Below are 20,325 nucleotides of genomic sequence, written 5' to 3'. Positions count from 1 at the left end.
GTTGATTTCCAACTCTTGAACAAAGCATTAATCACCTTGTCGGAAAGCCCCTGTTTTTTTAATCTCTGCCTCTCAGCAGCCAGGCCGTCAGTTTTAGCCAGTGGATTCTCTGGAACAAAACTGGGCCCTGGGATAGGAGATCCTCTCTGAGGGGTAGCGCTATTGGAGATTGTATTGCCAACCAATTCAGCATTGGATACCAAGGTCGTTTTGGCCACGCTGGGGCGATGAATATGACGGTGGTGTGACTGCGTGCAATCTTTTGTAGGCATTTGGCTATCAACGGTAAGGGAGGGAACGCATAAGCCAGGGGCATTTCCCATTCCTGGGATAGTGCGTCCAGTGCTAGTGGTTGGTCTACTGGATCTAGGGAGAAGTCCCGGCATTTTGCATTTTTTCTTGAGGCAAACAGGTCTACTTGTGGTAGCCCCCACTGGTCTGTAAGTTGTTGGAATACTTCTGGGTTGAGGGACCAGTTTCCCGGATCCAGTCTTTCCCTACTCAGGAAGTCCGCCACCTGATTTTGAGTCCCCTTTAAATGGACCGCCGAGAGGGATGCTGTGTTGACCTCTGCCCACGATAGGATTTTGCTCGCTATATACTGCAGGCGAGGATACCGGGTGCCTCCCTGGTGACGGAGAAAGGAAACTGTAGTCATATTATCTGACAGTATTTTTACGTGTCTGTTTCTCAATACATCCTCAGATCTAATCAGGGTCTCTCAGACCGCCCTTAGCTCCCTGTAATTGGATGAGTGGGTACTGGTGAACCTAGACCAGGATCCCTGTAAGGCTTCACCTGCCACTTGGGCTCCCCATCCTGTACCGCTGGCGTCCGTATTTATAGTGACGCATGGAGAGAGTGTCCACTGGACTCCTTTCCTAAGATTTGATGGTGTCAGCCACCAGTCTAAGGATTTTTTTACCCATGGTGGTAGTTTAAATTTCTCCTCCAAGGACTCCTGGGAGCGATCCCAAGTCGCCAACAATTTTTGTTGTAAAGACCTGGAGTGAAATTGAGACCAGGGAACTGCCGGAAGACAGGATGTCATTAGGCCCAAGATGTGCATTGTTTCCCTTACTGACACCTTTTTTTTCTTCTGGAAATTCCGTACCTCTTTCAAAATGTGGGAAACTTTTGATTCGGGTAAAAAGGACCGATTTTTATTTGAATCCAGGAGGATCCCCAAAAAAATCTTTTTGGTTTCTGGAACTGGACTAGATTTTTCGTAATTGATGATCCAACCTAGTTTTTTTAGATGTAATGTCTCCTCTAACTGGACCCTCATGGTTTTAGCGTCACTTGCTATCAATAGAAGGTCGTCTAGATAGGGGATGATTTTAATATTGCGTTCCCACAGGAACCTAACTGGTTCTATCATGATTTTAGTGAACACCCTGGGGGCTGAGGAGATGCCGAACGGGCAGATAAATTGAAAATGCCGTATAGTATTATTCATATAAACTGAAAATCTTAAGAATTTTTGGGATGTCGCATGGATGGGGATGTGGAAATACGCATCTTTTAGGTCTATAGTACTCATAACGTTATTCCGACCTATTAATGGGACCGTCGAGTGTATGGTTTCCATTTTAAACGTATAATTATTCACATAAGCGGTCAATTTTTTGAGATTCAAAATAACTCTAAACTTGCCGTTCGGCTTTGGGACCAAAAATAAATGGGAATAATAACCCTGGCTTTGTTCCGCCGTAGGGACAGGGATAACTGCTCCTATTTTAATCAAATTAAGTACTCCCTCCTCCAATTTTGCTTGGAGGTTGGGGGGCTGCAATGGTGTTATGCAGAAATTATCGGGGGGATTCGAGTTCAGCCTGATTTTATAACCTGTAGAGACTATCTCCAGAACCCAGGGGCTTTTTGAGATCTGCAGCCAGTTTTCTGAGTACTGGAGAAGTCTACCCCCCACTTTAACGCTTTTATCTTGGGTCAGATCTAGAGGGAAACCCCGAAGTTCTCCCTCTACCCCCTTTCGGGTAGGACCACCTACCCGTCTTCCCTTTGCTTTTTCCTCTTGGAAAATACTCTCTCCTAAAGGGGATGGTTTTCTTAGGTAGATAGTCTGTTGGGAAGCCTAGTTTTTTATCTGCTGCTTTCTCCAAAATTTTGTCCAGAGTTGGTCCGAAAAGGTATTCGCCCACCAGAGGGATCGTGCATAACCTGGACTTGGACGTTTGGTCTCCTGTCCATGATCTGAGCCATAAGGCCCGTCTGGCCGCATTCCCTAGGCCTGCACCTCTTGCAGCGAACCTTACGGACTCCCCCGATGCGTCCACTAAAAAAGCTGTCGCTTTTTTAATTAGGGGTAGACATTTGAGAAGCTCTTCCCTAGGGGTTTTTAATTGTAGGTGGGAATCCAACTGATCAAGCCATAGGTGTAGGGATCTTGCCACCAATGTGGCCGCTATGTTGGTCTCTATGACCGTAGAGGCTGATTCCCATACGCCTTCAGAAACCCCTCCAATTTACGCTCCATAGGATCTTTTAAGTGGGAGCAGTCCTCAAAGGGGAGCGCCGTCTTTTTTGTCAGTTTTGCGACTGGAACGTCCACCTTGGGGATCACTCGCCACAGAGAGGCATCCTCTGCAGCAAAAGAGAGTCTCTCTCTGAACTCTTTTTGGATGATGGACCCTCGTGTGGGTTTGCGCCACTCATCCAAGATCATGTTTCGCAGGTTTTCGTTAACTGGGAAGCACTTTTTGTGATGGATTCTGAGACCCTCAAACATTTCATCTTGCACTGATTTGACCTGTGGTGCATCAGTGAGCTCCATGGTGTTACGGACTGCAGAGATTAGCTGCTCCAGGTCCGTATTTGAAAAAAAGAATTTTGTATCCCCTTCTGTGGGGGTTAACAATTCCGAGTTGTCTGAGAACTCTCCCTCGGAATGTTCGGGTGAAGAGACCATATAAGTTTCAGTGCGGGCCCTTTTCCGGGATGGTCCCGGCTGGGCGTCCAATGTTTGCTCTTTTAGCGCCTGTACCTCTTCCCGCACCATTTCACGGATACCCTGTAATAGGTTGTGTTGATCGTCTTTAACTATTTTCGTAGCACAGTCCGAGCATATGGGTCTCTTGGCGTTATCGTCCACTTTTTTTGCGCATAACGCACACCTCTTGATCCTTTTTTTCTCCTTAGTTTTTAATGCTTCCTCCTATAAGGAGAAGCCATTACTAATACCAGGTGTGAAAAAAAACTTCTTTTACTCACAAAAAAATGTCACCCATTTTTGGCCAAGTGGACTACTTACAGTTGGCACAATCTTATCCCCTTCAGCGCTATCCATACTTGCTCAGCCAGGAAGGAAAGAGATGCCTGGGACATGAAAAGGATCTTTCTTTTGAATTTGGCGCTTTTAAGCGCCCGCGCTGCGTCTGACGTCATCCCATCCGACGTCTGGCGTCATCGCGCACGACGCGGCGCCGCCCCATACCCAGAAGCCGGCTGCCGCGCCGCCAGGGAGTAGAAGCGCAGAGCAGTCACCCTGCACCTGCCGCTCCTTCCCCACTGAAGATGCTGATTCCTCCGGACAGAGCGAGGAAGCTGCCTCCCCTGGCCGGATACTCCGCGCCCGGTGAGTAGCGCTCGCAGCTCCCCCTGCCTCCATCCTCAGCACGGAGAACTCCTGCTGTGTCCGTTTGGGACAGGAAGACACTGGAGTCAAGCGGTGGGAGGTGGCTTTTAAAGAACTCCTTCTTCCTGTCCCAAGGATGAAAGGCGGAGCAACCTCCATGTGTGCTGTCATGATGGACGCTATGAAAATAGTGCTGAATGCTGTGCTATTTCGTCCTGTAAAATGTTGGAGACCTTGCCACCATTACAGTCTATGGGGTCTGTTCAGTTCTGTCATAAGCCTGATCCATTCGCCCAGGGGGTTGGCGGTTTCCTGATCCCCAAATGGAGTGGGAAAACGGAAAAGTCTATCACTAGAATGAACAAGTTGTTACTTTGTTGTTCTTCAGCACATAGTGTAGGCACACTGATCAGCCATGGCATTAAGACTACGGACAAGTGAAGTGAAGAAAACCGGAATCCCAGGAACGTATTTGTGCAGCGTATTATGCATGAAGACTTTGTTTGCACAGGACAAAAATATGCAGCATGCTCTATTTTTATGCACATTTGCGCACACAAATAACACACAGTGAACTAATTAATTGCCCATTTCAATGAATGGGAGAATACTTGTGTGGTTTTTTCTGCATGCGCAACAAGTACAGTAAAACACGCACTCGTGTGCACAGCTGGAGGCAAGACAAAATCCTACATGTGTGCCACGTAATCCAGCCTACTAGACACCGCTTCCCATAGGACTAATAGGCTGCTGTGATATGTAGTGCAGTGTAGCATGCCTAAGTAATGCAGTGTACTATACGAATGATTGGACGATTGCATCTTAAAATCCCTTTGAGGGACCAAAAATTATTTAAAGTAAGATTAAACTTTATTTGAAAAAAATAATCACCTGTTAAAAATACACATTTTACTTTGACAATGGCCTTTAGAATGGGAAAAAATACCTAAAATAACATTTTTTAAAAACCCACAATAGTTGGTGTTACATTCACAACACCACAATCTACGAAAATATGTTATTTACCCTGCACGGTGAATGACAGAAAGGAAAAACACATGACCTAAACTGCTGTTTTCTGTCCATCCCCTTCCAAATATGCAAAAAAGTGATCCAAGTGGCACATGAACTCCAAAATGGGACCAATTAAACTAGAACTCTTCCTGCAAAAAAAAACCAAAGAAACCACGATATTCGACAGCGCATTTGGTGAAAAAATAATAACGCAATGGATCTTGTAACGCAGTGATGCAAATGCAATAGTTTTTATTTTTAAAAAGTTGGTATTGTGCAAATACAGTGAAAAATACTAAGTCTTTGCTGTAGTTGTACTGAGCCACAGCATGCAGCAAACATCATTTATAGTGAATTGCTGGAATCAGAAGTGATCTGTACCCAAACATGGTACCAATGAACCTACAGGCCGTCCCGCAGAATATAAGTCCTTGTAGACCTCCGCCGGTGGAGACATAAACGCGTTATGAGTTATGACGTCTTGTGGAAACAGAGACCAGTTTGCCTTTTTTTTAAAGAGCCCGGCATCCCAGCAGCCACCCCCGCCTCCTTCTCCAGCAGTCACGTGACCGTCCACGTAGGATGAGACACGTAAACGAACGTGCTGACGTCTCCAGCCAATTGCATTTTCGTCGGCCCACTTGTTTCCCTTGCCATGCCTTTAAACATGACGTCACCCGCTTCCTGCTGGGATTCTTTAGCGCAGAAACTATGTTCCGCCTCCGGCTTTAAAGGGGAAGTCGCTACACTCCGAGGCCTGCCAGGCCTCCAACTGTCCCCGGGCTTTCCTGGACACAGCTGCTGAGCGGTGATGAGGGCAGGCGGGAAGGCCATGACCAGAGGTAAGTGATTAGATGGCGGGCATGCAGCGGTGAGCTGGGAGCTGCACCTCGCGGGCGGCTAGCAGCACTAGCTCGGGGTTCTCGGCGGGTTTGGCCTCCAGCGGTGCACAGAACACTGTGTGTGGCTGCGGCTGCCGGCTTCCTAGCTCTCGCTGCACTCCGGGGTGGCTGCCGTCGTATAAGCTGTCTGCTTTCGTTTTCTGCAGCGCTACTGAAATGAGAGCTGAAATCTGATTGGCTGCAGGGCCGCTTGGCTTTTAAATGCTGGGGGCCAAATGAGCAAGGTCATGTGACCAACATCTCCCCCAGCTGTGCGTGCCTGTGGTGGGAAACCCATCTATACTGCCCTGTCTGCTAATGTGCGCTTCCAGGCAGTGAGACCAGCCAGATGGAGGCCCACATGGGGTCACTGGGGGCTATGGGTCTGTCTAGAGGGTGTGCCAGTAGCTTTCCCACTGCATACAGTAAGGCCTCCTGCCCACGGACGGATTTCCGCCGTTTTGCCCCGCAGCTATTAGGTTCTACTGAATCTAATAGCGCAATGCTTCTGGTGCCGAATTCCGCAGTGGAATTCCGCACCGTGAAATCACCCGTCCTCACCCGTGGCATGCTCTATTTGCCACGGGTGTACGTGCGGACGGCTTCCATTGCAGTCAATAGAAGCCATCCGTCACGCTATCTTCCACTGTAGCACAGTGGAAGATAGCGTGAAACCGCTTCCCCGCCTACCGCGTCATATGACACGGCCGGTGCGTCACATGACACTGTGGCGCGTTACGCGCTCTATTGCGCATGCGCGCCAAAGTGTCATGCGGGACGTAGGACGCCGGATCTGGAGGTAAGTATTGGGGTCTCTGGGGGGGCGCCGTGACGGCTGTGTGAAGCCGGCTTAATGCTATGGTCACATGGGACGGCACCGCTGTGGAATGCTCGGCGTACGGTTGGCGCGCTTTAAAATCGCAGCTAAATAAGAGTTTTAGTGATTTATTTTTTTAATTTTTTCCTGCAATGGTGCATGCAGAGCAGATTCTAACAATTCAGAAAAGCAGCGTACGGCTGGTTCACACAGGATAGAAATCTTGCGGAATGTCCGCAGTGCGACCGCACGGAAATTCCGCAAGACTTCCTCAGCAGAGAGGCTGCTTCAAAACCTGCGGCCTTCAGCCTGTATTCTGCTGCCGAAATCTTTCTAGTTGTTTTTAACATTACAAACGGCTGCTGACTTATGCAATAAAAAATGGCAGAATGTTATCAGCGGCGATGTGAGGTTATCTCACGAAAAGCATCGCTGATGCTACTAAACTGCGTACAAGGCTGCGAGATCGCAGTCACCCGTGTGAAAGAAGCCTCAGTCTCAGGCTTAAAAATGCAGGTGGAATATCTGGAGCATGCTGAGTTTTGGGGAGAAAAAAGCCAGAAAGCAAAACGCTGTATGTAGCCCTCACAGGGCCAGGGCATTTCCAGTGGGGCCAAGATTTTGAAAGTGGCACAGAGATTTTTCAGTCTGCTCACTGACTAGCGGCTCCGCCATGCTGTACGCCAACAGCCTACCTATGTCTGGCTGTACTGCCCCTACTTGGCCACCAGGGGAGGATGCAGGCTGAGCCGAGCAACCCTAACCTCATGTTAACATCACAACATCCAATGTGGAAAACTCTCAGGATTTTATTTTTGGGGGCGGGGGAGGTTATTTTTACAGTGTTTATGGTGCAGTAAAAATGACACATTTTCTTTATTCTGAAGGTCATTACAATTACCAAGATGCCAAACATATTTTGTGTGTGTGTGTGTGTGTGTGTGTGTGTGTTAACAATCTGAAAAATGCATTAAAAAAAAAAAAGGGTTCATATTCTTGCGTTTTGCAATGCACAAATTTCACTCAATTTTTCTTTGTGTGAAAGTAGCCTTATAATGGGATATTTTAATAAATTTGACCTTTACTAATGTGATACTGTGATACATATATTTGTAAAAAGTTATGTTTTATGTACTTTTACTCTTCCTGAAGAGGGCCACAAGTTACCATGACAACCAGACGGCACCTGTGGGGGGCATTTGGTACATTTTGATTCAGAGCTGGACATTTAAACCTCTAAATGCTGCATTTAAAGGGTTAATGGTCCTCTGATCCCCGATATTGTGGATAGGTGTCAGCCATCAAAGGACAGCCCATATTCGCCATGTATGCAGCGGGTTCGGCTCCTGAGCTCACTCCATGCACAGCTTGTGCTGTGCAGGGCTATATACATCCTGATTGCATGGGGTGTGTGCAGGTAGCCCTTGGTCATATGTGTCGTGAAGGGGTTAACGTGTCGTCTGTCAGCAGTAGGTTTGAACTTCCTGCCCAAGAACTCCTCCCATCTGTAAGGCCGCTTGCAGACGGGCGGAAATTCCGCGGCAGGATTTCCCACAGAATTTCCGCCCCTGGAAGCTGCCATAGGATTGCGTTAACAAACGCAATCTTATGCAGACGGCCGCGATTTGGCCGCGTGAAATCTCGTGCGGCAAACAAACCGCGGCATGCTCTGCCCCACACAGAAACGTCACTTCCCGGCCGCCGGCTCCGCTCTGCACATGCACCGGCAGCTGGCACATGAAAGAGCCGGGGCTGCGGGAGCAGGTGAGTGACACGCTGCTCTCTGCAGACGCTCGGGTCGGGTCCCACTATGAGAATTCTCACAGCCGGATCCAACCCGGCCGTCTGCAGGCGGCCTTAAGCTTCCTCCCACTGCGGAGGTTGTATGTTGGGCTGTTAGTGAAGTATGTAATGAGGTTCAGCTTTTGGTATGTAATTTTATTTTATTTTGTTTTTCTGACAGGTTTTTATGAGAGGACTATTTAACCTTCTCCATCAGGCAGTGAGGACCTTCGGCCAGCTATCAACAAGGGGAACTTTGCAGTGTCCTGCTGCTTTGCACCGCTGCTCTTCTCACTTACCTCATCTTGGTACCTCATATTTAAACTTTGCTGTCTGCATATCTAGTTGGCACAACATGGCAGAGCAGCGGTATTGTGTGGAGTATGCCAAGCGTGGGACTGCTGGCTGCAAAAAGTGTAAGGAAAAAATTGGGAAGGGGTTAGTGCGCATTGGGAAGATCGTTCCAAATCCCTTTAGTGAATCTGCTGGCGATATGAAGGAGTGGTACCATATCAAGTGTATGTTCGAGAAACTGGAACGTGTTCGGGCAACTACCAAGAAGATTGATGACCTTACAGAGCTTGAAGGCTGGCAAGAGCTGCAGGACCCGGAGAAAGACCTCATCAACCAGCATGTCAAAGGTAAAGTTAGAGGGGTGGTCTCATGAAGATGGTCAAAGTCTACTGAACAATCCGCTGCGATCACCTTGGGGAAGATCTGATGATGGTTAGACATCTTACCCTGCATTGGGAATGTAGCTTCCTGTGATGGGCATGCAATACTGAGAGCTATTACTTCACGGCTTTTTGCTCTGGCTGATAGAGGGGGCAGTCAGTGATGGATCCAACTTTATGAAGTCCTCAGTAAGGCATACGTTTCCTTAAATGGGTTTTCCGGTTACCGGACAACCCTGCTGCAATACGGCCTCATGTATTAAAATAATAAACTGAACTATACTTACCCCTCCGCCTCCACCGGGATCCAGCGCTGCAGCCCTGCTCTAGTCCTGTCTCTTGTTGTGATAGATATCGCTGCAGACAATGAGACACTGCAGCGTCGTGTACCTGGAGCTCAGGATGTGAGCGTCAATTCTAGGAGAATGAGTAGTGACGCTGCAGCCTCACTTTCTGTGGCAGTCACTTGATTTCCTGTGACCTCCTCTGTAACAAAAAACGTGGGGACTAGAGCGTAGGCAAACCTTTAACCGATCAGTCCATTTAAATTGACAACGGCTATCAGCGTTTTCTGATTGCAGCTGTTGCAGACGATGCCCACCGTGAATGGGCTCCCAAGCTGTATACGTAATAGATGGTTATATACGTGCTAACTCCGCAAAAACTTTTTTCAGTTCCCATAGGGGGCTTGAACTTGCCATCGTTTGATTGCTTATACCACATACTGCAATACTTCAGTATTGTAGTATATGGTATTTCAACAGGCATTCTATGAAGACGGGCCACAGAAGGCCCCTGACTACAATAACAACAGCAACTCATGATCACATCATGTGAGGGCTGTTTGAGACCTACAAAACCCTGAATAGGGCATTTAACGCCATTGTCGGAATTGACAGCTGCATTTGAGGAGTTAACAGTCAGGGTGAATGCTAATTGCAGCTGTTGTGGGTGGGTGTCAGCTATCAAAGACAGCTATATGGCTACAGCTCCTGATCCTGCTGCATACATATACATCCTGAGGCACTAAGGGGTTAAAAGGGTATGTATGGAACTTTTGATGATGAAGCCTTAGGTTAGTCAAGCAATATCAGATCTGTGCGAATCGGCTGACGAAGGTCCTACAAGAGCCGTATAGCCTTCATTGTTTACCAGGCACGGATCTGTGCAACTGGTAGTGATTGTACATGATATCAGAGGACTGAAGTACCAGGCATAGCCATTGCATAACGTACAGCACTGGGCCTGCTAACTAACGAAGAGAATGCTGTGCTGGTTAGTATGCCGCAACCGTTCAGTTTCTTTATCAGTGGGGCTGGCAGGAGCTGAATCCCTATCGTATTGATATTAGTAGGACAAACCATAAATATTAAAGTCCCAAAGAACTCCTTTTAACTTTCCTGCTAATATGTAAATCTGCGGGGTCCTTATTGCAGGTCACTTGTAGACAGAAAATAACGCTTTACAGAAAGATAGACCTTCTATGAGGAAATTGGTCCTAGGTGTGTATTTCCATAGGAAATGTTGTGTGACTTACACTTATCCACTGGTGCAGGGGCTGAAGTGCTTGTGTAACGACTGGGAGATAGATAGCTAGAATGGAGGGTAGTTGTGAATAATTTATGTAAATGAAAATCTGTTACACAAGTTATCTTTTTTTTTTTTTTGTAGACCACTGCTCTAATACATTGTAATCTTACCCTGTAACATTGATTGTGTTCACAGAGCTTGCTTCCAAAGCAGGGTCTGCACCTACTCCCCGGAAAAAGACGCCATCAAAAGCAAACCAATCCCCAGGAGCACCGAGTATAACTCCTACTAAAGCATCTACTGCAAACCCTTCACCCCTGAAATTTTCAGGTTTTTCAGGTATGCTTGCTAAAACACTTTAAGCCTTTCCAATCCACTGTCTGACATCTTCCTACATTCTGATTGAAGCTTCTACGGCTCCAATGTCAGAAGACGTCCGTCAGGGTATTCTTACTGTCTATTGCCAACCACTCCGCTGTCAGAGCCTCTCTGGCGCGCACGCACGCACGCACGCACACACACACACACACACACACACACACACACTTTAGCCAGCAGATGGCACCGTTGTCTAACAGCAAAAAGAGAAAGCCTTTTAGAAAACCCAGAGTCCAAAATTGGATTGGAAAGGGTTAATTCTCTGTTGTTCCAGCTACAGCTATATGAAACCAGTGGGGAAATGCTAGCGACACAATGAATGTTGTAAAGCAACAAAGTACACACTATCTGGTGAACGCCCTTTTAAACACTCATATCCACAGTAAAGTAAATGACCACACTGGTCAAGAACGTTTATACAATAGTATTTCATTAAAGTACGGCTTTCGAAATCCTTTGAACACTCTTCCATATGTAGGTCATCACCAAGTTGATTTGTGCAAAACCTTAGGAAAAATCTTGTTGGTCTAACAGTCTTAGTTCTTGCTCCCACAGCCAAACCAGACCAATCTCCTGCACCAAGTTCTAGCAGTGGCTCGAGTCTTTCCACCGCACAATGCGATCCCAAGCACAAGGACTGTCTGCTGCGTGAATTCCGCAAGCTGTGTGCCATGGTCGCCGAGCAGGCAAGCTACAATACCAAGACCCAGATTATCCATGACTTCCTGACAAAGGGAACAGGTGGAGGTAGGACTTATTGTGAGGTGGATCACATTATTTGGTTTAAGTTATTTAACTTCTGCAAATGCTTGCAAATAAAGGTGGCATCCATGTTCACATCTGTAGAGCCATCACCCTAAGGGCGCATTCAGACAACCGTATATCGGCCGCCGGCCAATATACAGCGTCTCTCTGCAGGGGGTGGAGGCTGGAAGAGCCAGGAGCAGTGATCTGAGCTCCCACCTCCTCTGTGCCTCTCTGCACTATTTGCAATGAGAGGAGGTGGGATATGGGCAGTGCTAAGTTCTGGGAATTAGCCCTGCCCTGTCCCACCTCTCCTCATTGAAAATAGTGCAGAGGAGGCAGAGAGGGGGCGGGAGCTCAGAGCACTGCTCCCGGCTCTTCCAGCCTCCACCCCCTGCAGAGAGACTCCGTATATCGGCCAGCGGTCGATATACGGTCGTCTGAATGCGCCCTAATTCTGGGAACTATGAAATCAGTAGGCATTTGTATGTTCTAGTTAAAAAGCAGCTGCTATAACCAAATTAATGGCTCCAGCCATGCCTCTCTGCTCTCCCTGCAGAGTCTGTTAACAGGTTTGTAGTCTGCCTGTCTGAGGTGGTGGCACAGGCCATGGTAGTCAATCAGACCTCAGCGGTCAAACACTGAGGTCTGTGATTGCAGTAGCCTGTGACATCCCATCGGTGGGTTGACTGACAGAGGCGAGAATGAAGATGTGCTGGGAGTATAAGTTGCTGTTTTCTTTTTGGAGCTATGGGCAGCTGGGTTTAAAATAAAAATCTTGGAAAATCTCTCTCTCATCATAAATTGTAATACTAGTGACTGCTCCTATCATTTTAAATTAGATCAATCAAATTTTAATATAAATTTTGAAACAGGAATATAGTAGTAATACAGTAGTTATAAATTGTTGGTTTGCCTCCAAACAGATGGCTTTCATGGAGACACATACTTAACAGTGAAGCTGTTGTTACCGGGTGTTATCAAGAATGTGTACAACCTCAATGATAAGCAGATTGTCAAACTTTTTAGTCGGGTGTTCAGCTGTAACCAGGAGGAAATGGTTCGAGATCTTGAGCAGGTGATTTAAAAAAAAAAAAAAAAGCAACACTTTTTAAGTGGCTCTGTTAACCTATTACTCTCCAGCTACGATTATGGTGGCTTTCATTTGGGCATAAAAATGCCATATATTTATGTTTAGGGCGATGTGTCAGAAACTGTTCGAATCTTCTTTGAAGAGAGCAAAACTTTCCCACCCGCTGCTAAGAGTCTTCTGACAATCCATGAGGTGGATGACATGCTGAATCAGCTTTCCAAAATGACCAAAGAAGAGGACCAGCAAAAGGTCCTGGAGGACATAGCATGCAGGTAGTACATCGGAGGGCACAATGCATATACATCGTACTATATTGTTGTTAATTTTATATTCTTGACTAATGTATATAAATCTGTAATGTCATGCAGTCAGCCCTTGCTGACTGTAAGACAACTCTACAACTACAGCCCTACAAAGGCTGGGCTCAGTGTTTTACCATTTTGTGTGTGTCTGTCTGTCTTCTACAATAGAGGTTATCCTGAATGCTGTATGCATACATTGACACTCGTTACACCCGTGCTTGATTAGGGTAAGGGTTGTTTCAGTGTTAAAGTGGATCAATAACCTCTCTATTTCCAGGTGTACCAGCAATGATCTCAAGTGCATAATTCGCCTCATCAAGCATGATTTGAAGATGAACTCTGGAGCCAAACATGTGTAAGTGACGATGCATCTAAAACTGATTGTGGCTCTTTTCCTTTCTAGAATATACTGTAAGTTAGTGAACATACTGTGGATGTTGGCAGGGTTTCAGCAACAAGTTTGATGTTACAGAATAAGGCCGCCTGCAGACGGGCGGGTCGGATCCGGCGGCGAGAATTCTTGCCGCGGGACCCGACCCGAGCGCCTGCAGGGAGGAGAGCGTACTCACCCGCGCCCGGCGGCCCCGGCTCTTTCATGTGCCGGCTGACGGGCAGCCGGCGCATGCGCACACCGGAGCCAGCGGCTGGGTGAGTGACGTTTCTGTGCGAGGCTCTGCGAGCCCCGCACAGAAATAGGACATGCCGCGGTTTGTTTGCCGCGCAACATTTTGCGCGGCCAAACCGTGGCCATCTGCATAGGAGTGCGTATTGTAATGCACTCCTATGCAGGCTTTCAGTGGCGGAAATCCCGCCGCAGGATTTCTGCCCGTGTGCAGGCGGCCTAAGTCAGTCTGTTTACTTTTTTTAGAAGTTGCTGCACTTCTATATCTTTTTGAAGAGAGTGCCTCACTGGTTCAGTTCCCTGACTAAATGTATACATGACCTGCAGCACGAAGATGCATTAAAACCACGTATTATGTTATGGCAGTAGGCAATGCAGAAAATACATTACTACAAGAAAAGTGTAGATGCACAACTGCTGATTGACTACCCCACAGCAGTCGTACTTGCTGCAGCTATAAGGGCCTTGTATTATCGATGGACCCTGTAATAAATAAATATATATATATATATATATATATATATATATATATATATATATATATATATATATAATTTTTTTTTTTTTGTTTTTGTTTAAACCTTTTTTTTTCCTGTATAAAACAAGTTAATGTTCTGGGCACAGGATCTTTGCTGTAAGATATTGCAGGAACATAACCAATTTCTGTCTTTGTTTCAGTCTCGATGCTCTTGATCCTAATGCATATGATGCCTTCAAAGCCTCTCGTAATTTAGGGGATGTTGTAGAGCGGGTTCTGCGCAACAGACAGCAAGGCCCAGGAATGAAGAAAGCACTTACTGTTGAAGCATCACTTATGACCCCTGTCCAACCTATGCTGGTAAAGTATATTCAGACTTTTCTTTAAGCATATGTAGTGCACGTAAAAAAAAGTGTGTGTGTGTGTGTGTGTGTGTGTGTGTGTGTACACTTAAGCATGAGTGATAATTTTTTGTCTTTAGATTTAAAAATATGTCTATGGGATGCAATAACATAAAGCCAAGGTCTCTGAACAAATATCTCTTCCCTTCAGGCCTCTCGATATTTTACGCTGTACAGATATCACTGACCACTTAAACTAATATTTTAAAGAGGTATCCCATGTCAGACATTTACGGATATGACAAAAATATCTGATAAAACTGTTACTTGCCACCCTTTGGGACCCTTGCCTAGCGCAAAAACTGCCTATCGCTGCCTGTGGTGACTAGGTTCTATAGAAATGCCATAGTACAGTCCGCTGACTACCATAGAAGGAATTAAGAGTTGCATAAAATGTGTCGTACAGCAAACGCGGTCTTCACATCTCAGAAGTTACGGAAATGGCATAAAAAACAAATTTAGCAGTGTCTGTAATTCTGATTTATCACTGGCCAAGACAGACAGACGAGTGCTCTCGCTCAGCCGTGACGGAGTTGTTTTTTTGTTTGTTTTTTTTTGTTTGTTTTTCCTACCTGATAAATCCCTTAAAGATTGTTTATAGTTTGCTCAAGTTTTCCTTTTAAATCTTCCAGGCTGAAGCTTGCAAATCCATAGAGTATGCCATGAAGAAATGTCCCAACGGAATGTATGCAGAAATAAAGTATGATGGGGAACGAGTCCAAGTGCACAAAAACGGTGATCACTTTAGTTACTTCAGTCGTAGTCTCAAGCCTGTTCTTCCCCATAAGGTAATTCAGCTGGACTTCTTCTTTGTGAGCTTTTTATTTTCCAGCTTCTCTTTTGTTTATATTCATTGGTGTGACTTTCTTTTTGTTTTATAGGTTGCTCATTTCAAAGATTATATTCCAAAAGCGTTTCCAGGTGGTAATAGCATGATTTTGGACGCTGAAGTGCTGCTCATTGACACCAATACTGGGAAGCCGCTTCCATTTGGAACATTGGGTGTTCATAAGGTAACATGTCAATGTTTTTTTTTTTTGTTGTTTTTTTTTTCTCTCTGTACTTCTTTCCTCACCAAAGTACATGTTGGTCCAGTATAGCAGTTATCGTTTGGGAAAAAAAAAAAACAAAGGTAGAATGTTTTATGTAGTTTTAATTCTGTTCTAGCATAGTATGATACCAAAATTAATGGGCTACATTTTAACCCCTTGGTGGCCACCAATAAACAATCACTAAGGGGCCTTAAGCTAGGCTGCTGTTTAAAAAAAAAAAAAAATTGGATGGATATATATTTCATTAAAGTTTTGAGCTGGGACTTGGCTGTCTACTGGCAGCTGAACTCTTGTTCTAATGGCTGTTCACTAATGGCTGTTCAATCCCTTACATACCACAGTCAGTAGCGACTCCGCCATGTAAGCGGTTGATGGGCCGCTGGCTGCCATGGCAATCCATTGGCATCCTGTGATTCCCAGCATTTATTTCTGCCTATTGGACCCTGTTTGCAGAAGTAGTAACACAATAATTGGTACTGCTGTTAACTGTAATTTACAAGTCATCTTTATGGTATAGTGAGCTCTGAAAAAATTCTGCAATCGCTTTCTCTGTGTGTTGTGGTTTGTTTTTTTTTTGTTTTTTTTTTTTTTTTTTTTCAACTAGTGTTTTTGAGCTTTTTTTATTTATGTAAATATTTTATATAGCTCTCTACCTGCAAAATAAAAACTCTCCAATTGATAATTGAAATAAAAAATGTTAATTGTATGGTTCTTGGAATGTGACAATGGAAATGGTCATTCAGGTGTAAAGTGGGCTAGTCACTAAGGGCTTAATGAGCATAGTCCTCTAAATCTTAATACACATGATTTGGCCTTTTTCCAGCCACTGTGTTACAAATTGTAATAATTGCTAGTCTTGGGTACATGGACAGTTCTTTCCTCGGGCAGAATGACTTGGAGGGTTACCAAAGTGATCTGCATCAATGAATTTACCTGAAACTGATTCATAGGTGCACATCTACCTTTGGTGTAATAGACACATATTTTCCTGTATAAATTGAATTTACGCTTTGTGATGAATGTTTTATTTACTTATCAATTTTTCTTTGTAGAAAGCTGCTTTTAAGGATGCCAATGTTTGCCTCTTTGTCTTTGACTGCATATATTTTAATGGTGTCAGTTTAATGGACAGGTGAGTATGAAATGACCTGCATCATGTTGTCAGTAATGTTTAATGTACCAATTGTATCCAGTGACCCTCTGTTCTTATTATAGGCCACTTAATGAGCGCCGAAAATTTATGCGAGATAATATGGTAGAAATCCAAAACCATATCTTGTTCTCAGAGATGAAACATGTTACAGTGAGTGCATTACCAGTATACTCCACCTTGTCAGTGTGACTGTGACAGACGTGACGCCTATACTTGTAACCTTATGTGCTTACTCCTAGAAAGCAGCAGATCTTGCAGATATGATTACAAGAGTTATCCGGGAAGGTTTAGAGGGCCTTGTGCTTAAAGACTTGAAGGTATCTACTGTCTCCCATTAAAGTCCCAGGGATCATTATACTGAAGTGTGTGTGTGTGTGTGTGTGTGTGTGGTGTGTGTGGTGTGTGTGTTGAAAGGGAATCTGTGGGCTAAAGGTTTGCGACCTACTGAGTCAACTACTTGCCTTCCATGTGTTTTTTTTTTTTTGTTTCCCCCCCCCCCCCCCCCCTTTGTGTGGGTACCGAAACCTGTTGGTCAATGTATTGAGTGGCGCTGCTGAGTAGTCTGCCTGTTCTGATCTTATGATGGGCGGATTACTTCCTAGCACCACTAAACGCACTGAGCTACTGCTTCCAGTGCTGACAACGGGGGAGCAATGGGGAAGGTAAGTTAAGCATTTGCATCCTGACTCGGTGGGTCACCTTCTTTTCACTCACGGGCTAAAAGTGACCGTCTTTAATATCTGTATGTATTATCAGTTCATAAAATTCAGACCTACCAAATGTAAAGCCATTTTCTACTAAAATTTTTATTTTTTTTTTTGTTCTGTAATTTTGTAGTCCATCTACGAGCCTGGAAAGCGTCATTGGCTAAAAGTGAAAAAGGATTATTTGAATGAAGGCGCTATGGCAGATACTGCTGATCTTGCAGTATTGGGAGCATTTTATGGGAAGGGAGCCAATGGTTAGTGAACCTATAAAACATTCCTTTGTTTTGAAACGGTTATGCTTTAGAACTATGCCATTTCACACGTATGCTTTGTGTTATTACAGGTGGCTTAATGTCCATATTTCTGATGGGATGCTATGACACTGATACTCGTAAGTGGTGCACAGTATCAAAGTGTTCCAGTGGGTATGATGATGCAACACTTGCACGTTTACAAAAGGAGCTGGATATGGTGAAGATTAGTAAGGTTAGTTACTACACGTCCTACTCTGCTGATGGTTTGGGGATCCTAATGGCGATATCCCTAATTGTATGTCAACTAAAATATTAAAATTAAGGGTGGTTTCACACCTCTTTGTTTTTAATGCAGTGGCCTTTTTTTTTTTTTTTTTTTTTTTCAACTCCTTACAGACACTGTTTTTTGAAGTGACGTTTTTGTTTTCTGACTTCTGTATCCCCCTACCTAAGGGCTCATTTCCACGGCCAGGTTTGAATTCCGGGATCCACGTGGGGCACCCGCATAGATGATTCAGAGTTAAAGCCACCCACAGGCAATTTATGAGCGCCCTCAGCTTAATTAACGCATGCGGGTTTGTCTTCCGGAGCATGCTGAGTTTTGCCACGGGACCCGGGGGGGACTGCTTCCAATGAAGTCAATGGAAGCCGTCTGATCTGCGGCACACCCGGAACTGTTACTCCGGGTGTGCAGCGGGAAAGCAGGAGATTAAGAAAAACAAAACTTCACTGCGCATGTGCAGGGGCGGGGGGGATTTTGTATGAAACTTGCACATACAGGCTCCACTGTTTCCACACTTACTGGTGGACGGCCGGAGGAATTTCATTTACAGATGCAACCTTGTTTTCTAAAATTGGAGCCCTGCTTACAAATTGTGTGTCCATTGGGTGGGTGGATCTTCACCAGACTTTCTTCGAAAACAATGTTGCACTCTAATAGACTAGTAGACGTGAAAATCAAGGACCCAATAGTCTTTCCTGTCTTTGTTGGCAGCCATTATGTCTCATATTTCCCATGCTACGAATATGGCATATAAAACTTTTTGGGCCTCCTTTAGCAAAACAGTAAGGCCATCTTTGTTGCGGGATACCGCAATGTCCGTGGATAGGCAGCCTTAGTCAAGTGAGTTCATTTAAATGGGCTTGAGCCTCTGTTAAATTATTCCATGCCGCTGCCATACCTTCCTGCACAACCCTCTATGCTTCAACCAAATCTTTAACTTGCAACAATTTCCCATGTTTCGCCTTTTAATGTGATTTGATATTAATGGAGGTTCTGTGGCGCCTGGCGTGGTATGGGACACCATATGTCAAAGAACTCTTGGACTTTCAGTGTGATATCTTCTCCAGCTATCAAGTTAAGCCAACAGGCATTTTAAAGGGGTATTCCCATCTGAGACTTTCTGAAAGATGCAGGTCCCACCTGTGAGATCCACAAACCCCTAGCTCTGACCCCTGGCCCAGCTGAATATGGTGGTCAAAGCTTGAGGGAACAGTGTAGCTCATTGTGCTATGCTGTTCTCATCGCAGAGATTGGGGGTCCCATGTCCCCCTCTTGTCTTCACTGCAGGCTCTCTTCACCCGCCTACAGTAACATCAGATTGAACAGAGCGGTGACCAAGCATACATGGCCACTGCTCCATTCGTGTCAACGGCGCTGACAGAAATGGCAGAGTACAGGCGCTCTGCTATCCCCATCGGCCCCATTGAAGATGAATGGAGTAGCCCCTCGCGTGTGGAGACTGCAGCTCGATTAACCCTCGTCCTCGCTGCAGGGGTGTAGTTGGGGACAGAAGACCCCTGTTGGGGGCAGGAGAGTGTGACTGTCATGGTGGCACTGCTACTTTCAGCACGGCTCACTCTACTGAGCTTCTAGAATTGCAGAAAGGGGCTTCTATTAAGCTGGAGCACTTTACAAAAAGTGTTCTTAGAGGAAACCGACGATTAGCTGAGAAGCCACTGATGAACCGCAAGAGACCAGCCTGAATGGGGTAAATGTGGATTAAGCCCTGCATGAAGTGACCAGATACATACTGCGCATATCTGTCACTGCTCCTGTCTGCAGAAGATGGCACAGCAAATAATGCTCAGAGCAAACCTACCTTGAAAGAGGCCTTCCTAGAAGTAACTCTGTCTCGGCCCTTACTCTACAAGATGGAGCAATAGTAATCTCCTTAGATGTAACATTCAGAAAATCTGAGATAAAAGTACTTGGTATAAGTCATCGGTAATTCGGAAGCCCGGTTTGAATCTGCTCCCTAGTTAGCCTAATGTCTGGTCATGGTGGTTCAAGGGGATACTGTATTGCTCTCCCCCGCTATTTGGGTTTTAATTTACCCAATAACTGTTTAATATTTTAGTCCACATACAATCGGTGAAATCTATTTTGTACTGAGTTTTTGTATTTTATTCTGCACTTTATTTGTAGGACCCAACCAAAATCCCATCTTGGCTAAAGATTAACAAGAACTATTACCCGGACTTCATTATACGAGATCCTGAGGTAATGTCCACTAATTCTACTGTATTGTTACTTTGCAAGCTTAATAGAATGTGCTTGACGATGCCACACACCTTCGTTAGTGTCAGCATTCTGATATTGACCTAAAAGATCAAAATTATTTGGAGAAGACTACATTCTAGTCTTCGAAGATGTAAAGCAGTCGTCAAACTAGTGGATCGGAAGCCACCTGTAAAGGCTGTATAATTTTACTGACCCGACTCTCTATAGGTACATTTTATGCCCCCCCATATAACTTGTGTACCAATTGAGTACTTACTACCTCTGCTGCCAGTGTGTAGGAGCTTCCATGGTTTAAATGCAGATGTGAATCTGTGCTGGTGATCT

At 45.2% G+C, this 20,325-nt stretch overlaps 1 protein-coding gene across 1 annotated transcript in view; it reads left to right on the top strand.

Moving 5' to 3' along the window:
* The first annotated feature begins 5,296 nt into the window (after nucleotides 1-5,296).
* LIG3 (DNA ligase 3) overlaps nucleotides 5,297-20,325 on the top strand; it is a 28,184-nt gene continuing 13,155 nt past the window's right edge. Inside the window, exons 1-16 of the mRNA XM_066576232.1 lie at nucleotides 5,297-5,451; nucleotides 8,271-8,730; nucleotides 10,489-10,632; nucleotides 11,227-11,418; nucleotides 12,342-12,493; nucleotides 12,614-12,780; nucleotides 13,088-13,165; nucleotides 14,111-14,270; nucleotides 14,944-15,099; nucleotides 15,193-15,324; nucleotides 16,416-16,495; nucleotides 16,579-16,666; nucleotides 16,756-16,833; nucleotides 17,354-17,477; nucleotides 17,567-17,709; nucleotides 19,906-19,980. Of these exons, the coding sequence (XP_066432329.1) occupies nucleotides 8,277-8,730; nucleotides 10,489-10,632; nucleotides 11,227-11,418; nucleotides 12,342-12,493; nucleotides 12,614-12,780; nucleotides 13,088-13,165; nucleotides 14,111-14,270; nucleotides 14,944-15,099; nucleotides 15,193-15,324; nucleotides 16,416-16,495; nucleotides 16,579-16,666; nucleotides 16,756-16,833; nucleotides 17,354-17,477; nucleotides 17,567-17,709; nucleotides 19,906-19,980 (2,223 nt within the window). The 5' untranslated portion in view covers nucleotides 5,297-5,451; nucleotides 8,271-8,276. The remainder of the gene's footprint in view (nucleotides 5,452-8,270; nucleotides 8,731-10,488; nucleotides 10,633-11,226; nucleotides 11,419-12,341; nucleotides 12,494-12,613; nucleotides 12,781-13,087; nucleotides 13,166-14,110; nucleotides 14,271-14,943; nucleotides 15,100-15,192; nucleotides 15,325-16,415; nucleotides 16,496-16,578; nucleotides 16,667-16,755; nucleotides 16,834-17,353; nucleotides 17,478-17,566; nucleotides 17,710-19,905; nucleotides 19,981-20,325) is intronic.

This window comes from Eleutherodactylus coqui, chromosome 1, assembly GCF_035609145.1.
Source record: "Eleutherodactylus coqui strain aEleCoq1 chromosome 1, aEleCoq1.hap1, whole genome shotgun sequence".
Classification (NCBI taxonomy): domain Eukaryota; kingdom Metazoa; phylum Chordata; class Amphibia; order Anura; family Eleutherodactylidae; genus Eleutherodactylus; species Eleutherodactylus coqui.
This window is presented reverse-complemented; position numbering and strand designations above follow the sequence as displayed.